Genomic DNA, 25,693 nt, shown 5'->3' with positions numbered 1-25,693 from the left:
AGTGTCTGTCATTAGTTAGGTGGGGTTTTCCAGGTTGGAAAACAAGATTAAGCACTCTTTTTGGTTTTTGTCTTAGGTCTCTCATGGGAAACGTTCAATCCACAGTGAAAATAAACCACAACCAGATGTATTCACAACTCCTGGCAGGAGGCGTTTGTAGGAAGTTCCCGTCCAAGTGTCTTAGGGCCTCTGAGGTTCTGGTTCCCTCCCACATGTGTCTTTACATTTTGTCAGAACTGTTTCATTTGCACCGAGGGCAGATGTAGAGACATCCTTGATGACGCCTCTAATCTTACCCCATAAGCACTGGTTTAACATTGTTGCCAATTTATCTGTTGTTACAGGTAATATGAAGAAAAATTGTTAGACTCTGCTGTAAACTTTTTGGTGATGTAAGTAATGCACATCATGGCTCCTCCCATTTTCTATTTCCCTAATCAGGGGCTTGTTCTGACAGTTAATAAAATCCTGTTTGTCCAGTCTCACTTACCCGTGAGATTAAAGGAAGATTTCTCACAGTGAATCTTATTTCTTCAGCACAGTGGTCAGCCCAAGTGTTGCCATCAGGGTCTGTGGCTTTGCGTTCTTTCATTGCTGTTATAGCTATTTTCTTGGTAGCAAAGGATCTAAAATGTCTTGCTCACTCAATTTTTATAGGCTTTTGTCAAGGTTAGAAGCTTGTTTCTAAAACATTCGAATTGGGTGGACTATCCCCTAAACACAATCATTTATTATGCTATTTATTTTTTGCCAACTTGCCCAGGTGTGGGTAAATATTTTTCATCTGAGATAATTTAATTTCTAAGATTGTTCTCTATTTTAAGGCATTCTAGTCCTGCCTGGTATCCGCATAGCCAATACAGGTACCATCTGGAAGTGGTGTGGGAGTTTTAAGGTTGGAAAAGGATCACACTTCTATTTAAAAGGAAAGACACGTTTTAGATGGCACCTTCAGGGACTGTCATGGAAATACACAGAATTTAATCAGCACAGATGGTTCCAGCCCTAATAAAGCAAACTCCACAGACGAAGGCAATGACAGCATGGTTTACTTTGGTGTGAAAGAATCAAACAAATGCATCTTGCATGTAAAAAAGGAAAGGCACACAACAATTCAAGGCTTTTGAAAAAAGCATTTATTTCAAAGTACAACACAAAGTTGTATTTTTAAGAAATACACATTCAATCTTGTATCTCAAGACTTGGCTATGTGCATTTCAGTTTATCTTTTAAAATAAATTCAGGTATACAAATGTTACATACCTCAAGTACAAACAGCACAGGAAATGCAAATGGTCTTGACTGAATGTTTTCACATTCATTCACTGTTCTTAATGTCGACTTACATTTCTGTAACTTGCTTTTAAACCAGGACAGCCTTATTTTAAAAAAATACTCTGTATTTTTCAGCACAAAGTCTTCATATGTTTTTAAAATTAGATCTCGGCGCATAATATTGTGTAACTATTAAAAACCAGACTTGGTAATTTAATAAAATTGTCACATGCCAGACTTCTGAATCAACTCAAATTACTTCCTTAGCTGCGATGTCAAATTTGTGTTCATATGGGTAAGTAAAGAATGGAAGAAGGGAGGTGGAAACTTGGTAACAGGTAAGGTTTCCAGATGTACAGGTCTTATCAGAGTGTGGCTGAGTCCAGACTTTTTTCTAAAAGCACAACAGCAAATCTCAGTATCATAATTGTGAGAAGGGTCTGAAAGCAGCGGGTGGTATAGCCTGCTCTGCTCGAGTCTGTGTGGCCAAGATGAGGGGAGGGGACGGGAGCTACGGCAGATGGACGTCTGGGGACCGGCCTGTCATGATCTAGACCAGGGGTCCTGCTTTTTTTTTTTGGTCTAATTTCAATTCTCATGAGGGAAGTGCGAATTAGACCACGGGTCGGAGCTCCTCCTCCCGATTGTGGGGCTCCACACCCGCCATGGGTTGTAGGTCTGTCCCAAGTCATCGGCGGGGCCAGAGGTGGAAGGGGTGTGGGGGCCGGAGCTGGTCTCTGCGCCCAAGAGGCCGATGCTGGTCAGTGTGCCGGAGGGAGTGGTGAAGGGGAGGGAGGTGCTGGACCAGATGGAGCTGCTGAATGGGGTGGTGGACCACAGGCCGCTGGGACTGCCGAGGACGGGCTGGTGGGACAAAACGACACGCGTGAGGTAAAATCAGAGGTGTCATGCATGCAGCCCTCCCAGAGACTGAGCACAGGGCTGTGACATTACAGAAGACCCAAGTCCTGCCCTGCCTGTTCCCTCTGGAGCACAGCCATGCATTTGTCATGTGCTGTCGTGGCTGCTAGCACTGCGGTGGCAGAACAGCATGGCCTGTAAAGCTGAAATACTGACTGCCCCGTTTTAAAGAACAGCTGAGATGCTTTTAAAACTGAATACAAAATGATCACAAGTGGGGACAAACTTTGGACCCTGAATTAGTATGGTTAAACCTTGCTCGTCTAATTCAGTTTTCCTGAGAAGGAAGAAGTATAAGCACAAGATATTTTTCTGTCATTTTGTAAAAGCTGAAACAAGTAACTATTTCCCTTGGTAAGAATGCTTTTCTGGAGCATGACTTTTACAAAAAAACTTAGCCGAAAAGCAAACAAATGCACACTAGAAAGCTCAAATGAGGACACAGGTTCCTCAAACAAAACTGAGGCCACCGCAGCAGTCTGCTTCTGTGGTGCCTAGGGCTGTTCTGCATGGACTGGGAGGCTGCATTTGGTCGCTGTCTAACCTAGGACAGGGGAGACCTGAGGATGGGCCCACGGCCTCACTTGTGATTGGTTTACAAGTTGGGAAGAGGCTGAAGTGACCTGTTCTGCTGGGAGAGACTCCAGTTGCCAACCCCACAGCCGCTCAGTTGTTCTTCTCATAACTTTTTTAAAAAAACAAAATTTCAATTATAGTTGAAATACAATATTACGATAGTTTCAGGTGTACAGCATAGTGGTTAGACATTTATACAACCTACAAAGTGATCGCCCTGATAAGTGAAGACTCACCTGACACCGTGCATGGTTATTACAGTGTCACTGACTAGTCCCTGTGCTTCACGCCCCCGTGGCTGTTTTCTAACTGCCAATGTGCACTTCTTCATCCCTTCTCCCTTTTCACTCATCCTCCTACCCCCTCCTGTCTGGCAACCTTCACTTTGTTCTCTGTATCTATAAGTTTGTTTTGTTTTACAGATTCCACATATAAGTAAGACATTATGTATTCGTCTTTCTCTGACTTATTTCACTTACCATAATACCCTCAAGGTCCATCATGTTGTTGCAAATGGCAAGATCTCATTCTTTTTTTATGGCCAAATAATATTCCATTGTATCTATGTACCATATCTTCTTTATCTAGTTGTCTACTGATACGGAAGCAACTCAGGTTGCTTCCGTATCTTGGCTATTGTAAATAATGCTGCAGTGAACACAAGGACGCACGTATCTTTTCCAATTAGTGTTTTGGATTTCTTCAGATAAATACTCAGAAGTGAAATTGCTGTGTCATAAGGTAGTTCTATTTTTAATTTTTTGAAGAATCGCCATACTGTTTTCCACAGTGGCTGCACCAATTTGCAATCCCACCAGCAGTGCACAAGGGTTCCATTTTCTCCACGTCCTCACCAACACTTGTTTGTTGTCTTTTTGATAATAGCTGTTCTCACAAGTGTGAGGTGGTATCTCACTGTGGTTTTGATTTGCATTTTTCTGATCATTAGTGATGCTGAGCACCTTTTCATATGTCTATTGGCCATGTGTACGTCCTCTTTAGAGAAATGTCTATTCAGGTCCTCTGCCCATTTTTAAATCAAATTATTATTTTTTTTGTTATATGAGTTCTTTACATAGTTTGGATATTAACCCATTATCAGATGTATCATGGGCGAATATCTTCTCCCATTCAGTAGGTTGTCTTTCTGTTTTGTTGGTTTCTTTCGCTGTGCAAAAACCTTTTCAATTTGAAGTAGTCCCATTTGTTTATTTTTTTGTTTCACTTGCCCACGGAGACATATCCAAAAAATTACTGCCAAGAGCAATGTCAAAGAGTTTACTGCCTATATTTTCCTCTAGTTTTATGGTTTTGTATCATATATTTCAGTCTTTAATCCATTTTGAAATTATGTAAGAAAGTGATGGTCCAGTTTTCCCAGCACCACTTACTGAAGAGACTGTCTTTTACCCCATTGTATATTCTTGTCTCTTTTTTCATAGATTGACTGTGTAGGCGTGGTTTCATTTCTGGGCTCTCTTTTCCATTCCACTGATTTGTGTGTCTGTTTTTATGCCAGTACCATGCTGTTTTGATTACTATAGCCTTGTAAGTATAGTCTAACATCAGGGAGCATGATACTTTCAACTTTGTTCTTCTTTGTTCTTCACTCTAAGATTGCTATTTGGGGTCTTTTGTGGTTCCATATAAATTTTAGGATTATTTATTCTAGTTCTGTGAAAAATACCTTTGGTATTTTGATAGGGATTGCAATGAATCTGAAGATTGCTTTGGACAGTATGGATATTTTAAGGATGCTAATTCTTCCTATCCATGAGCACAGTATATCTTCCATTTATTTGTGTCTTCTTCAATTTCTTTCTATAATGTTTAATACTTTTCCAAGTACAGGTCTTTTACCTCATTTAAATTATTCCTAGACATTTCAATCTTTTTGATGTTATTATAAATGGGATTGTCGTCTTAACTTCTGGTATTTCGTTATCGGTGTATAAAAATGCAACTGAATCTAAATAATTTTGTATCCTGCTACTTTACTGAATTTATTCTAATAGTTTTTGATGGAATTTTTAAAGTTCTCTCTATAAAGTATTATGTCATCTGCAAACAAAGACAGTTTCACTTCTTTCCAATTTGCATGCCTTTCTTTTTCTTGTCTGACTGCTGTGGCTAGTACTTCAATAATACGATGAATAAAAGTGATCCTAGTCTTGTTTTTGATCTTAAAAAGCTTTCAGTTTTTCATCATTATGATGTTAGCTGTGGGCTTGTCATATATCGTCTTTATTATTGAGGTATGTTCCCTCTTTACTGAGAGTTTTTATCATAAATGGATGTTGAATTCTGTCAAATACTTTTTCTGCATCTATTGATATGATTTTTATCCTTCATTTTGTTATGTGGTACATCACATTAATTTGTGGATATCAAATCAACCTTATATTCCTGGGATAAATCCCACTTGATCATGGTATATGATCTTTTTAATGTATTGCTGAATTTGGTTTGCTAAGATCATGTTGAGAAGTTTTGCATCTGTGTTCAACCAGGGACATATAACCTGTAATTTACCTTTTCTTTGTAGTATCTTCGTCTTGTTTTGGTGTCAGGATAATGCTGGCCTCACGAATAAGTTTGGAAGCTCTCCCTCCTCTTCAAGTTTTTGGAATGGTTTGAGAAAGATAAGTATTAATTCTTTAAACGTTTGGTAGAATTCACCCATGAAGCCATTTGGTGCAGGACTTCTTCTGTTCGTTGGGAGGTTTTTTTTTAATTACCAATTCCATTTTGTTTGTAGTTATGTCTGTTCAGATTTTCTGTTTCTTCTTGATTCAGTCTTAGAAGATTGCATGTTTCTAGAAATTTATCCATTTCCTCCAGGTTGTCCAATTTGTTGGCCTATAACTGTTCACAATATTTTGTTAAAAGCCTTTGTATTTTTGTGGTATCGGCTGTCACCTCCCTCTTTCATTTCTGATTTTATTAGGTCTTTTCTTCTTGATGAGTCTAGCTAAAGGTTTATCAATTTTGTTTATCTTTTCAAAGAACCAGCTCTTGGTTTCATTGATCTTTGCTATTGTTCTTTTAGACTCTATTTATTTCTGCTCTGATCTTTATTATTTCTTTCATTCTCACTTTAGTCCACTTGCATTTAAAATAGTCTTGACAGGTATGTAGTTACTGCTATTTTATTGTTTTCTGATTGATTAGCTGTTTCCTGTTCCTTTCTTATTCTCTTGCTCTTGTGTATTGGTGACTTTCGGTAGCGCTGTATCTGGATTCCTTTCTCTCCATTTCTTATATGTTTCACAGATGTTTGGTTCATGGTTGGTTGGCCTGTGATACCTACATACTGAGCTATGTTTATGTACAGTATTCTGTTTTATAGTCACTTAAGTTTGAATACATTCTAAAATCACAGCAATTTTTACTCACTCCTTCGATGTTAATGTTTGTGTCATTTTTCCCTTTTCTATGTTTGTGTGTATCCCTTAACTTATTGTAATGGCACATGATCTTCCTACTTTTGCCTTTTCACCTTTGAACTAGCTTTGTAGTTGGCTGATCCATAGTTGTTTGCCTTTGCTAGTGAGAATATTTTTCTTTCCTATATTTTCTTATTCATATCTTTTCTTCTTAAAGAATTCCCTCTAACATTTCCTGTAATACTGGCTTGGTGGTGATGAACTCCTTTAGCTTTTTCTTGCCTGGGAAGCTCTTTATCTGTCCTTTGATTCTAAATGATAGCTTTGCTGGGTAGAGCAATCTCAGATGTAGGTCCTTGCTTTTCAACACTTTTGAATATTTTGTGCCAATTCCTTCTGTCCTGCAAAGTTTCTGCTGAGAAATCAGCTGCCAGTGTTATGGGAGCTCCCTTGTAGGTAACTTCTTTTCTCTTGCTTTTAAGATTCTTTGTCTTTAACCTTCGGCATTTTAATTATGCTGTGTCTTGGTGTGGGCCTCTTAGGGACTCTGCGCTTCCTGGACTTGTGTATTTCCTTTGCCAGGTTAGGGAAGTTTTCCGTTATTTCTTCAGCTAGGTTTTCAATTCCTTGCTCTCTTCTCTTTCTAGAACCCTTATGATGCAAACGTTGGTACGCTTGATGATGTCCCAGAGGCCCCTTAAACCACCCTCATTTTTAAAAATTTGCTGTTCTGATTGGGTGTTTTCTGCTACTTTGTCTTCCAGAGTGCTGATTCGATCCTCTGCTTCATCTAATCTGTTGATTCCCTCTAATGAGAGCTCTTAACAAAGGAACTCTGTCACCTGCCAGTACTTCTGTCTCCAGAAAGACATGCCCTGACCCCTGCCCCTCCAGAGCTCACCCTGAGGTTAGTCAACTCAGCTCCGTGTCCCTGGGACTGTTCGGGCCATGTCCCCAGAGCTGCACCGCAGAGTGAGCGAATCTGCTGGCATAAGTCCTTGCAAGCCCTTAAGAGGAAAATCTGCGACTTTCATAGCCAGTTGTTATGGGGACTCCTATTGCCAGCATTGGTGCCCTGGGCCGGGGGGCCTGATATGAGGCTGTGACCCCTGGCTCCTCGGGGGTGGCCTCCTTGTTCTGTTTCTGCTATCCTACCAGTCTCACCATGGCCTCTCTGGAAGGCCTTGGTTACAGGATTCTTCAGCTGAACTTCAGGTGGTTCTCGGTGGTGGTGATTCTATAATTTAGTTAATTTTGATGTGGTTGTAGACACCGCACAGTGCTGACCTATCTGCCATGGTGACTGGAAGCCTCCCCTTCCCTGATTCCTTGACTATAATGGCTCCGAAGGACACTGCTGGGTCACTTTGGCAGATGTGAAGACACAGACGGGAGCCAATTACAGCGCTCACCCCACCGCTGCTATCTGTTGTTTATAACTGTGTCAGGGTCATCCAAGAGACCGAGCGGCAACAGCCATGGCTGGGCCCTGAGTACTCACTGTGGCCGTGGGGGTTGGGGAACCGGAACTGGCCGGCCAGGGAGGGCTGGGATCCGTTGCTGGGGAGTCCCAAAGGTATGCTGGGCCTGTACCGAACTCATTCCAGCTCCTCTGTGAGGCTTGATTGCACGATCGTGATAACCCAAGTTTGCTGAACACTTCTGAAAATAAAGACACAACCTCAAGTCCATGCTGTATTTTGCCATGCTCACCTACAACAAGATGGGGCATTCACTCAGTGGCATGTGTTCCACCTACTTTGTCAGCTCCTACCACACTTGGGGCAGGGGAGGTGATGTTCCCCAGAGCTCAGGCACATGTCACAGGATTTGAATACTTCACCCAAACCTCTCGCTGTATGACATCAAATGCAAACGTCCCCCAAGTCTACCATTATGGTCACAGCTAATGCAAGACTCATACAGTGGCCTTTAATTCTGGACAGCAAGAAAAAGTAAGGAGCCCCAGTATAGCTAGGAGTCACTTCAACAAAGGAGTCTGTATTGAAGTTAAGTGTGTGCTGGGGAGCACAAACCACCCAGGACTCATGGCCTCAAGCCTGTCCCACGGCACCTCTGGGCTGGGCAGGGAGCGGGAGGAGACCCTCCTGAGAGGCTCCTGTGGGGCCCTCTAAGGTCGGCCCACGCATCTACATCTACTGGTGCCTGGCTGTAAGGATGAAGAACTGCATCTCCTCAATGTGTCCACTGAACGATACGCAGGCTTGTGCTCTCGGCGTGGTCCTCCACACACGACATGAGCCCTCTTCCTCTGTTGTCCATAGGCTTATTAGTGACAGGTCCAGTGTTAAACACTCACCACTGGTTAGGTTAAAAGAATTCCCGAAGGCGGAGAACGAATTGAGGGGTGTGAAGTCAGGACTGCTGGGGTTGCTGACGGGACTCCACAAACCTGAGCTAAATATTACAAGAGGAAAATGTATGATGGTTAGTGGAAACAGGTCCATTTGGCACGGCCTCACAACTGGGGTAGCTCAAACATGAAACGCAAGAATCGGGGATGGAGGAACAGTGCTCCTCCACAGAGGACCAAGGCACACAGAGCTCCAGACTCCTCATCACAAGCTGAGGGCCTGGTTCCAAGAGAGTTGTGCAGTAAGAAGACATTTCGTCCTTACGTTTACTTTTTGGTAATGGAAGACTTATTAAAAAACTATTTCAAATCCAGGACTCATTTCCTCTTAGTGCCAAGCAGGTACAATTAGGGCTCTGCTTATCAGCAGTCCTTATGCCTGTTATTTCCCAGGGAAGGCTAAGTGGGGTGCTCACTGCCCAGCACCAGGCCCAGCCCAGGGGCTCTGGGTCACCAAAATGGCATGTTTGATAATTTACTCTTAATTGTCTAGTATTTGCTCCAATTTCTTTCCTCTCATATACATTTCTGTTCTTCTATTTCTAATGACCATATCATATCCTTTCCTACAGGAGGCGATGATATTGGAGAAGGATGAGAACAGATTTAAAACGGGGACGTGAACCTCCCTGTCAGGGGAGCTGGTGAGGGAGGCACAGCAACTGGGCCTTCTGCTTCCGCCCGCCAGATGAGCTCCCAGAGGCTGGGGCTGCTTCTGACACATGCCCACTCGTAATCTAGGGCAAAATGCCTGAGACGCAGGCACGGACAGAGATGCTAACTTGACCTCAGAAGCTGTCCCTCTTTCTCCTGAGAACAGCCTGCTGTACCTGTCGGAGCCGTCGCTGTCAGCAGGAGTATGTGAGATGCCAAGGCTGCTGGAAAAGTCTGTTTTGTTTGAAGAAACTTTAGCGAAGCCATTCCCACCTGTAAAAATGGACTCTGAATCAATCAAAGGCAAACCAGGCCAAAGGTAATTCCACCAGGCCTGGAGCCCCGCTGTGACAGGCCTTCTGATGCCAGGCCACTCACCGGGGCTCTTATCGTAGCCAGCTGTGACTGCAGCAAAAGTGGGGTTGCCATTCTTGCCAGGGAGCGAGGCTGCTTTTGTCAATTTGTGTTTGCTTCCACTTGGCTGCTTGATTTTAGGGTCGCTGAAGGAAAAAGCAAAGAGAACAACGTATTCCCCGTCGGTACCACCCGCGGAGGCCTGGGAGACACCTGTATCAGAGCTATGGTTCCTGCAGGACTGAGCCCAGGCAGTTGGTGCCTTTGCTGGGGCGGGCACAGGGCACAGCTGGCCTCACGTGAACGCTCTGGGCCCTGTGACTATGCAGTCAGGTGAGGGAAGGTAAAGTACAAGGTCACTACAGAAGACACCAGGGAGAAGGTCACATATTAGGGACTGAAAAGGCTGTTTTTTAGAGGCGAGCTCAGGAAGGGGCGCTCGGCAGTGAACAGTAGATGGCGCACGATGGACCAGGTCTGAGAGGGTTCCTGCCCTCCGAACAGTGGAGGAGCCCCGGGGGGTGTGGTGGTCTCCCCAGCCTCCATCGGGCAGAGTTAAAAACCCAGCAGGCACACTGCAGCCTTTGCTTCTCACATGCAAAGCTGGGTGGTGACAGCACCTATCCCATGCCTGCTGGGAGGATGAAATGCAGAGACAGTTGTGTGGTTCCGAGAACCACGCTGACATATGGTAAGAACTTGCTATGTGTTCACAATTACCACTGTTACTCTAAAAACTTGTCAAACACAAGGTGTCTGTGCCCCAGTGAGGAGCACTGGCTGAGGGGTCCCACCTGCCTGTTAGGAGGCCACCCTGCTGTACGCTTGTCACCTCCGGCAGCAGTCCTGTTTCAGATCCTGCCATGTTAACTGCTAAGTGAAACTGCCATGAGGTCAAAATGACTGTCCCATCCGTCCATGTCCTCTAGCTCTTCATTAATGCTTAGCATGCTAGTGACTCCTGACCCAGGGCATAATTCTAACAGCTAGCGATGCATCTCCAATCCTTGGGTGGGACGTGCCAAGAGGAGGAAGGGGTGCTGCTGGGGTCGGGAACTGACGTGGGGCTGGGAGAGCTGACCCCAAGTAAAAGGGCGGAATTGCTGTCACTGGCAGATGTAGGAGGCAAGACAGGACAGCAGCCTGAGGTTACCAAGGGTTTCCGTTGAATGGAATGAGGCTCAGGTTTCCAGGAACAGGAAGTGACTGGTGGGCCTACCTGATGGAGCTGCTGTTGACGATGCTGCTGTAGCTGCTGCGGGATGTGAGTGGGCAAGGTGCGGCGGGGGGAGACGGAGAGGCTGGTGTCGGTGAGGCCTGGCGTTGTTTTAAGAAAATGTCTGCGTTGAGGGTTTGCAGAGAAAGTTTATAAAGGCTATCGGTAGCTGAAAAGTAAGAACAAAAGGTCTCACTGATGTGATATTTTGCTCTTTACAATCAGTTACTTTTGGTGTTTCAGTTGATATTACACAGAACTCAAGTACTTCTAAAGAAAAGCAAAGTTAAAGCTTCATGTGTGTTCTGTTCAAAGGTTTAAAGAAAACAAGGAAAGTGGCGTCTCTGCATTCTGGGGGCCCTGCTCTGCTGCACGTGTGAGACCTCCAGACACTCGGTCCTCTTCCACTCTCTGTCTTTCAGGGACGGGCAGGTGAAATCACTGTGCGGGACCTGCAAGCCTACTTCCACATAGGTTTACATCTGTGGCAGATGTGGGACTCCAGGCAAAACACCCCTGAGTTCCCACACAATGCTCGCACTCTGCCACACCTGCTGCTATTCCTGGTGCATGGTTTCCAAAGACACAAACCCTTAATAACACTCCTCCTGCTCTTCAGGGTGACGCCTACACAGCTGTTCCCAAGGCTTAAAACAAAATATTTTAGTGTTGTGAATATTTCCTTTGCACTCACTAAATAGAAACACATATAACTACTAAGATGGTGGAGCAGATAACACTGCACCCACCTCCTCCCATGACCACATCAAATTTACTAGAAAGAGAATAAAGCCCAAAAGTGAGTAGAAGAAAATCATAAAAATCAGAGCAAAAATTAGAGTCTAAAAGAACAAGAACAAAGATCAATGAAACCAAGAAAAACTGAGAACCCAAATAAAATCAGAAATGAAGAAGTGATGACTGACACCACAGAAATACAAAGCAGTATAAGAAATAGTTATATGCCAATAAATTGGATAACCTGGAAAAAATAGATAAATTCCTAGAAACATGCAATCTTCCAAGACTGAATCAAGAAGAAACAGAAAATCTGAACAGACTGATTAACTACTAATGAAATGGAATCAGTAATCAAAAAGCTCCCAACAAATAAGTCCTGGACCAGACTGCCTCACAGGTGAATTTTACCAAATATTCAAAGAAAAATTAATACCTGTCCTTCTCAAACTGTTACAAAATTTGAGAAGGGAAGGCTCTCTAACTCATTTTACGAGGCCAGCATTACCCTGATACCAAAACTGGACAAAGACTATAAACGAAAAATTATAGGCCAATATCCCTGATGAACACAGATAAGAAAATCCTCAGCAAAATATTAGCAAACTGAATTCAGCAATATATTAAAGAGATTATATGCCCCAAACCATTAACCCCCTGACATTGTTCTTAGCAATATTTTTTTGGCTATGTCTCCTCTCCTCTCCCAAGGAAAAGAAAAGAAAAATAAACAAATGGGAGTCCCTCAAAATAAAGTCTCTGTATACCAGAGGAAACCATCAACAAAATGAAAAGACAACCTACTGAATGGGAGAAGATATTTGCTAATGATACATCCAATAGGGGTTAATATCCAAAATATATAAAGAATCCTATAATTTAACACCAAAAAACCCCAAAGAATCCAATTTAAAAATAGGTAGAGGACCTGAACAGACCCTTCTCCAAAGAGGACATACAGATGGCCAATAAACATATGAAAAGATGCTCAACACACCAAATCATCGGGAAAATGCAAATTAAAACCACAGTGAGATATCACCTCACATCTGTCAGAACAGTTAACATCAATAAATTAAGTACTGGTGATGATGTGGAGAAAAGGGAACTTTGTGCACTGTTGGTGGGAATATAAATTGGTGCAGCCACTGAAAAGTTGTATGGAGGATCAAAATAAAAAAAATTAAAAATAGAACTACCTTATGACCCAGCAATCCCACTTCTGGGTAGGTATCTGAAAAAACCCAAAACAACAATTTGAAAAGATATATGTGCCCCCATGTTCACTGCAGCATTATTTACAGTAGCCAAGACATGGAAACAACCTAAGTGCCCATCAACAGATGATTGGATAAAGAAGATGTGGTACATATAAACAATGGAATATTACTCAGCCATAAAAAAAAAAAAAATGAAATCTTACCATTTACGAAAACATGGGTGGACCTAGAGAGTATTATGGTAAGTGGAATAAGTCAGACAAAAACAAATACGTGTGATTTTACATGTGAAATCTAAAGAACAAAATAAATGAACAAATGAAACAATCATGGATACAGAGAATAAAGTGAGGGTTGCTAGATGAAATGGGGGTCAAGGGGTGGGTAAAAAAGGGGAAGAGATGAAGAAGTACAAATTGCTAGTTATAAAAACAGGCACGGGGGTGTGAAGCACAGCACAGGGACTAGTCAGTAATACTGTAATAACCATGTATGGTGTTGGGTGGGTACTACACTTATCAGGGTGATCACTCTGAAAGGTATATAAATTAACCACTATGTTGTATGCCTGAAACTAACATAATACATGTCCACTGTAAGTTAAAATTGTAAAAAAAGAAAAATTAGAAAAAGCCATCACCTTGCATATCTACCATGTGACTTTGGTGCTAGCCCAGCCGCTGTAATCGAACGAGGTGTAAGGAAGGGGCTCACTCTCTCACCCTTGACCATGTGGCTAATCCCTTCCCTCATCTGCTCTGTTGCTTGCTGACCTGACACCATGCTTGGGGCCCATCTCAAAAGCCATCTCTTGTACGAGCCCTGCTCAAATGCCCCCCTGCCCTCTGTGCCAGCATCCACAGAGGTGGGCCCACTTGATGCCATATCTACATTGTAGGGTCACTACTTGGACAGTTGTTCTGACACTTCCACAGCCTCCTTCTCTGACCTTCCTACACATCACCAAAGTGACCTGTCCCCTCGTGAAGCGCCCAAACCTGTACACCTCACCTGAATTTCCAAGTTCTTGGCTTCCATCCAGCTTACTGCCTTCAATAACCTCTTCATTTAATCCCCTTCACCTTAAACAATCCTGTTGCTCAACCTTGACTTTGCCTTTGGTGCAAATAGTCCAAATGTGAGTTAAGTCTAACGCTGCAGAGTGCATAGACAAGTAAGCCCTAAGGCTGGCCTTGTCTTCACCCTAAATCCTGCCATGAGGTCCCTCCCTGTGCTGTCTCTCCATTTCCTATTTCAGGTGAAGCCCTCTACCTTATTTTAGTAGACTATGCTGCTGTCATGTTTACTGCAGGCCACATCCAACAAACAAGGTCAAGATGCCAATGAGGAGAAAATACAGAAGCTGTTGCATAGGCTGTTCACATAAGAGAAACAGTCCATCCATGTGGGTAAAGCCGAGAATAATAACTGCACCGAGACAGTGTGAGGAATGAGCAGGCCAAGGGCTGTGCAGTTAATGCTCAGAAAGCAGCGGCTCTGTGGACGACTCCTCGTCCAGATAAGCCGCCCCACCTAGGGTGCGGGGCAGTGGTGTACTGGTGCACCAGCCTCCAGGAAACAAAAGCCCTGGTGTGAATGGTCTACTGTGTCTCTGGTGGGCACAGTCCCGCCATGGCCAGTTAAGCTACAACAGGTAAACACCTGGCAGACCACTTAACAACCAGTGCTGGCTGGTATGAGCTAGCTCCAGCAAACCAGATACTGGGTCTCCCTATAAAGTAAGATGTCCCTGCAGAGTTGTCACACACGGAGAGAAGCCTAAGTCCCCATACTTACAGCTGCCGGGTTTGTGGACTGGCACGGAGTCCCACTCTGGCGGAGAGTCCTTTTCACCCTCTGAGCTGCTGGTGCTGCCCGGTTCTTCACCACTTGGGAGGAGTTTTGCTGGGGCAGGAGGTCTGTTATCCACTAACTTATTTGTACCTACACAGAAATCCAGAAAGGAAGTTGTTAATGGAGGCCGATTGCTTTCTTAGGGCTACTTCAGCGAACCTTCCAAAGAGAGAACACGACTGTGGCCTTGTGTGTGACTAACGCTTCACTGATCACTGGTAATTCACAACTAACAACTGTTAAGACAACCAATCAGGGAAGAATCGGTATGATCAACAGGGAAGTACCTTTTGCTTTCTGAGAATTCCGTGGTTTGGAGCCACTTGTCAATGCAGTTGGAAGAGGAATCTTGGTTGGGAGGTTTCTCCGTTTACTGTCTAGTGGGGGCGGGTACGGCAGCTCTAAACAACTGAAAGACAAGTGCAGATGGAAATTCAAGTTCATGCCTTTGTGCTAGAGCAGGGATAGTGGCCCTGACTGCTCTCCCACTGCACAGGCTGTGTGTTTTTCCTGACCCAGCTCCCTGAGGCACTGCCTGCCTGCAGGCCTGCTGCAGGACTGGCTGGGCCACCCAGGAGACCTGGCACTGGCAAATCCTGCCACCTCCAATGCACGTGAGGGTCAGAGCACCTGCCTCAGGTAGTGTGCACACAGCCGTTAGGACAAACATGCCCTTTTGGGGTTGCTGAGTCTCTCCTGGCATCTAGATGACTGGTGGGCCTTGAATATGAAGCCCTGGAAAGGTCTCAGACTTACCAACGTTGGGGTTCTGCTACTCAGAACTCTGAATGCATTTTTGTTGTAGAGACTACAGAACGAACCAGGCTGAGTTCCTGGGTTATTCATGAACACCACGGCAGAGAGCAGGATGCGGTGTCTGTCTAAGGTCCAGGGAGAGTGGGGAGAGATGGATTTTCTTTATTCATGAACTAAGCAAAAATTTATGATTTTTATTAGAGTATTATGTGCTTTCAAAAAAATTGAGCAGTAAGCTTAACATCACAAATGTGTGTAGCCAGGATAATCAGCTCTGAACTTCCTGTCATCCAATGAGAAATGGGAGGCATGGTGGGCTACTATGAGTGTCCACAGCCCGGTGGGAAAACATTTGTCGCTGGGAGAGAAGCAATCTCTTGGGGAACGAACTGCGTGGGTGGCAGCGTGTGAATGTGACTGTGAGGGCCACAATGACAGTCTTTGCAAAGTGCTTCCATAATGCCCAAGACCAAGTCGCAGGACCTAAGCCAACTGGTCCAGGAAGGGCATTTTCTGGTGAAGGCTGGACACAGTTGAGAACCCGGTGGCCCCTTACAAGAATTCTGCCAAACTCATCAGGGACCTCTACCATGCTCCTGGCGAAGGTGGGGAAGCCGTCAGTTCAAGGCTGAGCTGAGAGCTTGCTTTTCATTAAAAATCTGACGCAGCTGTTCTAAAACTGTGTGTCTTTGGTACTTTTCACCTCTGTGCACCCAAAACTCAGGTGTGTGATTCCACACAGTTCTCATTTAGAAGGCAGCTAATTCACACTAGATTTCAAAGGTCAGAACGGTTCAAATGGTTCCGCTCCACAGGCACCCAGCACACCCCTCCCCAAGAGCAGGTCACAGAACAACATCGAAAGTGTAATCTCATAAACAGATAAATATATTGAAATGGATGCTATTTACAAACATTTTATAAGGGACTAGGTCAAAGGCCATTTTCATTTTTGTATTTCTCTATACTTCACAAATTTTCTATCATAAATAGGTATTATATTTGGATTAGTAGAAGAGCTAAGCAAAAATCCAAAGTTAACCCAAATAAAAATTTTAGGGAAGATAACAAACTGACATGTAAAAATGCACTGTTTATGGGTGAGAGCATTAATGCTACAGTTTTATAAATCTTCCATCCCTCTCCCACTTCTGACAAGGGTTATTTAAAAACTCCATCTTTTAAAAAAACACAAAAGCTCCCATGACAGACACCAGCCCTCTAGTGGAGCTGGGTGGGTGTGAGTTATTTTTAAGTGAGCTGTTTATGACTGAGAGTGGGGTGGAGGCTATTTATTTATACTAAGCTTAACTGTGTGTCACTGTAAAATTAATTGGTTTTTAAGAAAAGAGGTACCAGACAACTATTTTATTTTTGCTGATTCATGCTTTCCTCAAGCCAAATTAAGCTTAAATTAAGAAATCTTTTTTCAGGCTTCTGAATAAGTGGATAAGAGTCAACTGAATTTGAACGATTCTTTCTAAGAGGGAGAACCAGGAAGGTGGTTCAGATGCCAGGCTTTGTTTCGATTCCCATAACACAGGGAATGGGCCGTCTGGGGAGGCAGGGAGGCAGGGAGCTGAGGGCAGGCCGGGGCATCCCTTGTGCTGACGGGCTGGAGCCCAGGGCATGGAATGTGGCGCCCAGGCCCTGAGCTGAGCAGATTGTCAGAGGATACAACTTTTCTATTAGACATTTTTCTCATTTTAGATTGCTACATCTAAGTTATCTAAACGTAAAATATTGATAACCAGAAAACAAAAGGACCAAGGACAGCTGTTGTCCTAAACCAGTGACTCCCCAGCCTGTCTGGGTCCTGTGGAGTCCCGCTCTCTCAGTACCTGCAGTCTTCTGCAGCCCACAGGCCCACTTCTGCAGCCCACAGGCCCACTTCTGTGAGCTGAACTGGGAAAAATGGTACACCAGCTCTCTGCCACTTCCACCCATTGCTCCACACTCCTAGAAAATGGTTTCTGTGAAGTCAACTCCTGGGAGTCTGACAGGAGGACTGCGCGGGCAGAGACTGAGGTGTCTCTCTGGCTCTGTCACCACGTACTTATAGGAAAAGGAATTCTTCAACATTTGAGGGTTTGGGTCTCCTGGCCTAGAGATTCCAATAATATTGATAATATTTACAGACTAATTTTTATTAAAGCAAATGTAAGTTAAGTCCATAGATTTAATTGATAGTAGAAGATTGACTTTTTGGCTGACAACAAAATTTATTCTCAATTGGATAAAGCTTCCAAAAGAAAGTAATAGTCTATGCCTTATTAATGATATCTCTTTTAAAAAATGTGCATATATATTCTTCAAATGTGTGTTGTCATATGTCAGGTGACAGCATTCCAGGTATCACTAATGCCAGGACCAGCAATGACTGTATATAACTTAGTGCAGACACAGAACAGCACTATTCAAAGAGGCCACCTTGCTGGTTACTTAAAAAGTCTCTAGTTGTTTAACTCTGTATTTGATTGATGTACTAATAAATTCTCACTCAACACTTTTATCTTTATCCCTGAATTCAGAAAAACACAAAACAAGATCTGTGAGTTTAAAAGATTAGATAATAAAGAAGACTAGGGCTGCATAGAGATTTCTCCACTTACAAAGACAATTCAGAGCACACCACATAAACTGTCTTCTGGTAAAAAGGGGAACATGAGTTGTCACTGTGACTGTCCCCTGAGCGGTGGCAGAGAACTGGCTACTCCAGCTTGAGGCTGACCAGAGAACTCACAAACCCTGGCAAGGTTACTATACTCCAGTAAAGACTTTTACAAACTTTTCAAAATCAAATCTGCTAATGGTCAATGTATTGAAGAAAAAATCAGAACACAAGAGAAATCAGTGGAAGAGGGATGAGGGTGTGATTAACATGTACTGTTTAAAAATATGTCTCAGGTTCTGAGCTCAGGCATCCGGGCTCATAAACAAAGCAGATTTTGGGAAAGGCAACTACGAATGGTTGAGATAATTATGTGAGATAATTCTTAGAAGCTTGGTTTTCAAGTTTATGATCATGAGAATTATTGCAGGACTGTCTATTCTCATAAGAGCTCTGTCTTTGTAAAAACCAGAGTTTTTCGTAATTTGCATTTTTCAGCCTCATCTATTTTAAAATGCCTGGTCAATCACCTAAGCCTGAAAAAGACCTAGAAAAATAATTCCTAGCCACCAGCTGAGTATCACTCTTGGCCTCCAGAAGCCAAAGGAGCAGCACCAATTAGTGCCTCAGGCTGACTCTTTCAGGAGAGATCCAAGTGTGTCAGCCATGACTCCATGTGACATTCCTCACTGGGTCAGACTGTTTTCAATGAACTGTGGGACTGAGTCACTGAAACTAACAATTTGCACAGAAGAGTAAATTTTAGACACTCCATTACTAATCCCATATGCTGCGTTATTTCTAAGCTCAGGGACAAGGTGAAATTTCACTGCAGAAATCACTAATTTCTGGTCAGTTTTCAGTTCTACAGAGTAGACTGCCCGCCTGAGTTACGCTGTGTAATCTGAGGAGTCTCGGTTACTAGGGCTTTCGTGAAGCTTAAGATTCAGCTCCAGTCCACAGCAATGCCACCCTGAACACGCCCGATCCCGTCTGATCTTGGAAGCTAAGCAGGGTTGGGCCTGGTTAGTACTTGGATGGGAGACCACCTAGGAAGATCAGGTGCTGTAGGTATTTGCAGTAACTCCAGAGTAAGAATTCTAAGGCCAGTCCTAATGACAAATACACTGTGTGCGTCTTCCTTTACCGCCTTACACCTAGGTCCTTAGACTTCCTGGGTTGATGCCCGCACAACCACACAAGAAGGCAGATGCTGGCTTTCGTGCTGATGACCATCTTATATGACGAACCAGGAAGGGAGCTGTTAATAATGCTCAAATAAAATGAGTTGATGAGGCAGATCCAAGTTTAATAAAACTGTGAAGAGACCTGTTAATAACTCAACAGTTCAACTCCTCCGTTTACTCGAAGAAGCATTCAGCAGCAAGGCTTCCCTTGGGGGCTGCCACAATCCCGTCCCCCAGGGTCTGGTCAGAGTTGCTGCATGGCAGCCTTGTCTGATGGCTAACATCTGCTCTGATCACCTAAGCACAGGTTCTTCCAAGTTTTACAGCATGGAATTCTAGGTCCGACTGCCACTCCAGAGCCCTCTAAGCCTCAGCTGTGGCAAAACCATCAAGGTCACCTGTGTGCAGAGGTGGACTGGCTCCCTGCCTGGGATGAGCTACTAACCTCAATTTTTACAAGTTGTTAGCTGTGCCTTTTATGTGTCAGACATCAGAAGCATGTGACCCTAATCAGAGGACACCAGGCACCAGAAAAAGGCCAAGAGAAATGAAGTGCAGAATAGGGCTTTTGCTGCAAACCTCCCCCAAACCAACCAACCAAGCAAAAACATTACCTACTTTTCATCAGTAATGTCTTTTACATGCCTTAACTCTTTACACTTCTTTTTCTCACCTGGGTTTCACATCTGTTGGGACTTCTTTCTTAACATTCAAGAGCTTTTTGCTTTTTTGCTTCACTTGAGACATTTCATTTTCATGTTTTTCAGGCATGGCTTGTTTTCCTTTTTGCTTTTCTGTATCCTGTAAGAAATGTACACCTAATTGCTGAGAACAATTAATAAAAATGATATAGTCCTATTTAAACTTAAAGACACAAAACCAAAGATGCAGTAGATATATATATATATCGTATGTATAAAAATGATAAACTTTCTTCAAAGCTATCTTAACTATGTGGTTCTATCAATTTTCAGCCTGTGACTTACTAAAATTGTGTTTTGGTGAGTCTGAGTTACAGAGAGTATCATTTTAATTTATACCCAGGTCAAGAACAAGTGTTCACACCCATTCACTGAGCGTTCACAGTGACAGTGAGACTGTCACTAGTGTTATGGCTAACAACCATTCACCACCAACGGCAGGGGCTGGGTTACTCATTCACTCAATAAACTTATGGGTCACCAACTTGGTGCCAGGTGAGGGGTTACCAGGAGGGCCCGGGTCCTTCCCCTGAGGGCTGTGAGGTGTAGCAGGAGGGAGACACTAGCGGGACGGACCAACTTGTGCCCTCGTACGGAAAAGCCCATGGGCCGTGATGGCAGCGCAGAGCTGGCTTGCACAGCTGGAGTGTGGGGCCTAGGAGACAAGGCCACACCCAGCTTTTCCTAAAGCTGTGCTGCTCGACTGGCCTGCCAGCTGCTCCTTCTGGTCCAAAACCCAGGGAAGTACAGGAGCCGCCCTTATGCTTGTTTACAGTAGCCTGATGCTGCTACGACTGTCCCCTGGGCAGCGAGTGGGGCAGGTGCACACTGTCAAGCGCAGCAGGACCATGTGGAAATAAAAACTGGTTTGAGCAGCACTGTGTTCAAGGATGCACTGAGGCTAACCAGAAGGACAGATAGGAAGGACAGGCGCAGCAAGAGGGACAGCTGTTGGTGTGAGGAGTTACAGGCACATGGCAAATCAGAGTCGACCTGACAGCGTCTGGCTTTATAGGATGTGGTTACTGAGGCAGCCTGGATGTGAATGGGTCTCACTAGGTTCATCTATTTCACTGTCAAGAGTGAACAATCAGAGAAAGGGCCAGAACAGCCTCTGCCCACACACCTTTGATACTATTCTCAGTCAAGAAGCATTTCCTGAGCACTTGATTCGTCAAGAACCCTGGGGACTGTGAGCTCCTCAAGGACAAAACCTGGTTTGTTGTCCACTGTTGTCTGCTAAGCTCCGGGCACAAGGCCTGGCACTTGGCTCTCAGCACCTACTCGTTGAATGAATGGGTAAAACCGAATGGGAAAAGATACACAAGAGAAAATGACCTGCAAGGTTGGTAACCTAGTGCGGAAGAAAACACACAACTAGCAAACAGGTCCATCACAAAGAAATAGAGCACAGATCCCCTGGAAGAGTACCAAGGAGGGAGACAAAAACTGATTAGCCAGGATAAGGGTAACAAGCACGGAGACTGCAAGTCCTGAGCCGTGTCTGTAAGGAAGCAAATGACAGTGAGGAAAAGCAGGAGGAAAGACAATAGAGGCAGGAATTAGGCCAGCCAGCGGGGGCCTGGAAAACATGAAGACGGGTGGCCAGAGGGGCCACTGCAGACGGGTCAGAAGAAAAGTTAGGAAGGCAGCACAGGACGTGAGGAAAGTTGTGAAGAAAGCGTGTGCTGAAAATGCCTTCAAATGCTTATCCCTGTCACTAAAACCACTGGGATTCCACTCAAAGATTAGTAGATGACACTCTGCCTCTCTGAAGTCATCTGTTAAAAGGATCTGAGTACACAGCTCCAACACTAGTTACCAATTGTACTGAGGTGCACAGAGCAGCACACCCAAATGTGAATGAAGAGTGCAAGAGTGCAGGCAGCTGACAAGAAAAAGTTACATATAAATCCTATGCAGATGACACTGGGATATCTTTAAGAAATGATTCCTTAGGCCACTAGATTAAAACTGAAAAAGACATTCTGGCCTACAGTATTAAAGGCTATATGAGGATTATTTTAAATTTGACATAGTTATCTAAAAATAAAAATGCCAACACGGACTTAAGCCTTTCCTTTCTGCATGTGGCCTCTGAAACATGTCACCATAGGGTGTTAGCCGTCATCACCAGATGCCCAGACGCTCGCCAGCACCAGCACCCTGCCGGCTGGGCCTGAGGCTGACACCAGCGGAGCTGGGGACTAGAGTGGTGAGCAGCCCTCCTGGTGTGCTGGTGAGTGTAGGGATGGGTCCCCAGGGCTGGGGCTGCTAAAGCATGGAGCCTTTCCCTGGGTCACGGTCCCCCCAAGACAGTCACTGCTCTGCTTGTGCAGGGAGTGAGCTGCAGTAGGGCTACAACGGGGAAGTTCCATCTACTGAGCATGGCGTGATTCCTCCTTGCCCTCTTTGATACTTAAAGCCTGAAACAAATTTCATGAGCCAGAGTAGGTACTGGTCCAGATAGTCCCTAACTTTCAGGCAGTGTTTCCAATTTCTAACAATTTCTCTTTATTAACATGCTTCCCAGTGTTCTTCCCAGGGGAATGAAGACATTCGTCCCCAGGGCTGTGATCCTTCCTGCAGGGGAGTGACTGTTCAGGCCCTCTGAGCATAGGCGCGCACCAACTTTGTTATAAGGCGTCTCCTCTGCGCTAACAAACCCAGCCTGCAGTGGCGTCTGCAGACCCGGCTTCCTACCTCCTTGAGGAGGGGCTCTGTGTCTGGGATGGAGGTCTCTGTGGTGCTGGAGGAGCTGTCATCGTCAGCCAAGGAGCCTTTCAGCTCATCTTCCTGTGGCTTCTCCTTTCCTTTCCTCTCCTTCTCCTCTTGCTTCTTGGGTGGCTTACCCTTGCGCTGGAGAGGTTTCCCTTTCCCTGAGGATGAAAATCACAGAAAAATAACTCCTGGTTTTAAAACAGCTTAGCAAACACAACCTTTAACAATTTTTTGAAGAGGCCGGACTCCTTTCCTGATTAATAAAGGTTTCTTTGGCTACCTTATTCCTTCCCAAAGCTTTCCAAATCACATGTGACTTTTGATTAGAATATTTTAATAATCGACTTGGTTGAGGTGCCATTTTTGTATAAGATACACCACCTATTTTAAGTATACAGTTCAATGCGTTTTGATAAACTCAGAAGTTTTGACAAATCCATATATCTGTCTTAGAATACTTTATACCACAGAGAGTAATGTAGTTTTGAAAAGTCACACAAGGGAAAACCAGAAATCCTTTCAAATCTGTTTCGAGATGGAAGCTCGATGGTGACATAGGATGAGTTGCCCATGCATTACATGGGTGGCAGAGCTGTGCTGGCTGGGTCCAAATCCTAGCTCTGCCCTAACTGGCCATGTGATCCTGGCCTTGTGTATGCACGCCAGGGCAGGTGGCCTTCCTGGGGTCATGATAAAAAATGACATGAGGCCCTTGGAACAGTGCCTGACACATCAATGCCACGTGATGCTATATACAGAGAGAGTACCACACGGCTACAAAATGCTCAGTATTTTAAAAGATATGGGTGCTTCCAAGACCAGTAAGAACTCAGTCTACAACCTATGTGAGTACTGCCATTCCCAGACATTGTCCCATGTCCTGGGAACACAGTGGTGAGTACCAGCAACACAGTCCGGGTCCTCGCGGAGTTCATGTTCCTGGTGGACTCGCCAGCGGCAGAGAAACCCCCGACTCCAGCAGCCCGGCCTGCAACTGCAAGCACCTGGGTAGGCTGCTGGGGAAAGCCACAGAAGCAGCCACACAAACCACAGGTTCACCCATCCTGTACATGAATATTTCTAAACATACCCTTTTGACAATGGTGACGTAATCCAGCTTACTTAAACCTGGACTGTTTTACAGTTGCTTTTAGTGGCCTGAGACTCTCGCTTTGGCATCTAGAACAAGGTTCGCAAACCAGGGCCACCGGCCACCTCTGACCTCCTGCCTGGTCTGCATGGCTGAGAGCTGACAAGGAGTTTACAGTTTTAAGTGGCTGAGAAAAAGAAATGAAGAATGAGTGACAGAGACACTTTATGGCACATCGAGCCCCAAATATTTACTATCTGGTCCTTTATAGAAAAAGTTCACTGAGCCTGGTCTAGAAAAAGAAGGCTCTGCCTGCCTGTCAAGAATGTCATTTCATCTCCTTTCACTGTGACTCCAGGACTAGATTTGCAACCATTAACTGAGATATTAAGTCTCAAAAATTGAGAAGTATCTGTCTGAGCAGAAGACTGGCCAGCTGGTTTCTCTGTCACAGCCCTTGGCCCAACCTGCTCTGGCCACACCGGCCCCATGATTTCTCAAATTCTGTGAGTCTAAGAGTTGATGCCGAGGGTACCTCAGTCTTTCCCACATGATCAAGATCAATCCCCAGGCCATGAACGGCCTGCTTGCCATGACACTATTTTACCAAATTAGGTACATGGATGACAGAAACTATCTGCACAAATAATCTACTATTTACAACAACTGGAAACCTCCTTAATAAACAAGAAAAGCTCTATTCCCGCTTTCTTCTCAGCATGCCAAGGACTGGATCTCATTCAGATATCCCGTCTGAGAAATGGGAGATGTGAATGTCCACCTCACAGGTGACTCTGCCAGACCTGCCTCGCTCACCAAGAAAACAGGAACATGGTTCATGGGGCTGGGCAATAATCTGTCAAATTCTTACATCAAGGATAGGCATACTCTGGGGACAATTATTTCACATGACATGCTGCACTGAGTTAACATATTGTAATTACAAATCCCCTGCTCTTAAGACATTTAGGCAGTTACCGTTTTTCGCTATCATAAAACACATGTATGTAAGATTATTTCCTGGTATTAAATTTCCAGATATGAGCTTGCTGGCTCAAAAAATATGTGCATTGTTCTATATTTATGGCTTCAGACGTGCTTCAGAAAACTTGCTGCTTCCCGCAACCTATGAATATATAAACTTTTTAATGTAACTACTACTGAGAATTATTTTCTTTATGTAATCTATGGACCCTGGCCTATTCATGCTTTTAGAAATCTATCACTTGCATGCCTAAATTAAAGAGAGAATAGTTATTTGACAGGGCAAGTGCCGATCACCAACAATGAACCTGGGGTAAGCCCATCCACCGTAGTGCGTTACAGATGAGCTGCTGAAGGCATGACTATTATAATCAGCTAGGACAGACTGTAACACATGCTTGGCCAATGCCTACGCGACAAGCTCTCTTGCCCCGTCTTCATGTCCTGACTCCAGGGGTAAGAAGAAGCTTGATGTTTCTGTGGGTCCCTCCCCGCATCTATTCTCACCCACTCACAAGGCTAACTGGAAAGCAAATCTGGGGCACCTTCTGAAGTCCTGACGCTAGGCCTGATGCTCTCTTGCCAGCCCCAAACACACACATTCTGATTAGAAGTTTTAGACCTGGGAGGGAAGCAAGAAGTTTCACTTGGACTCTAAGCACTTTAGTTCCATCATGGGCAGGAAGGTGGCAGGAGGTTATGGAGTGCCTGACTGATGACCAGGACAAGTGGCATGATGTGCTCCTTGTGTGTGCACTGTGGTGGTGACCTGAGAGAAATGGGGAAACGTGGTAGAGCTGGCACCAAGGCCCACTTCACACTGCTCCTGTCTGACAAGCATTTGTCAAAACTCAAAAGGCCAATACTCAACAACCGCACCCAGCTTGGAGAGGGGATACGTTCTGCAGACACTTTATCTTGGTGAGATGACAGGCTGCATTTCTCCTCAAAACTAGAAGTTGGGGCGGGGTGGGGGATGGGGGGAAGCACTGCCATTCTTACTCTGAAAAATGGTCGGTGTACACAGCATCTTTGCTGCCTTAAAGCCTGAGTGCGTTTCCTTGGTTGTTGAGTG

The 25,693-nt window shown here is 44.5% G+C and overlaps 1 protein-coding gene and 1 non-coding gene across 3 annotated transcripts in view; one reads left to right on the top strand and one right to left on the bottom strand.

Moving 5' to 3' along the window:
• Positions 1-1,113: 1,113 nt before the first annotated feature.
• Positions 1,114-25,693, bottom strand: part of TMEM131 (transmembrane protein 131) — a 146,648-nt gene continuing 122,068 nt past the window's right edge. Inside the window, exons 32-41 of one of the 2 annotated variants that reach the window (XM_039872497.1) lie at positions 22,527-22,702; positions 19,796-19,923; positions 14,856-14,977; positions 14,512-14,658; positions 10,760-10,925; positions 9,565-9,686; positions 9,363-9,459; positions 8,479-8,576; positions 7,660-7,820; positions 1,114-2,139 (exon numbers count right to left, since the gene is read on the bottom strand). In XM_039872497.1, coding sequence (XP_039728431.1) covers positions 1,864-2,139; positions 7,660-7,820; positions 8,479-8,576; positions 9,363-9,459; positions 9,565-9,686; positions 10,760-10,925; positions 14,512-14,658; positions 14,856-14,977; positions 19,796-19,923; positions 22,527-22,702 — 1,493 coding nt within the window. In that variant the 3' untranslated portion in view covers positions 1,114-1,863. The remainder of the gene's footprint in view (positions 2,140-7,659; positions 7,821-8,478; positions 8,577-9,362; positions 9,460-9,564; positions 9,687-10,759; positions 10,926-14,511; positions 14,659-14,855; positions 14,978-19,795; positions 19,924-22,526; positions 22,703-25,693) is intronic. The other variant, XM_039872498.1, reaches the window with a different exon arrangement.
• Positions 18,891-19,009, top strand: LOC120610320 (5S ribosomal RNA). The gene has a single exon (XR_005654913.1). It is a non-coding gene; the product is annotated as a 5S ribosomal RNA (ribosomal RNA).

This window comes from Pteropus medius, unplaced genomic scaffold (genome assembly GCF_902729225.1).
Source record: "Pteropus medius unplaced genomic scaffold, Ma_sr-lr_union100, whole genome shotgun sequence".
Classification (NCBI taxonomy): domain Eukaryota; kingdom Metazoa; phylum Chordata; class Mammalia; order Chiroptera; family Pteropodidae; genus Pteropus; species Pteropus medius.
Note: the sequence above shows the minus strand (reverse complement) of the source record. Positions and strands in the feature narration are given on the sequence as shown.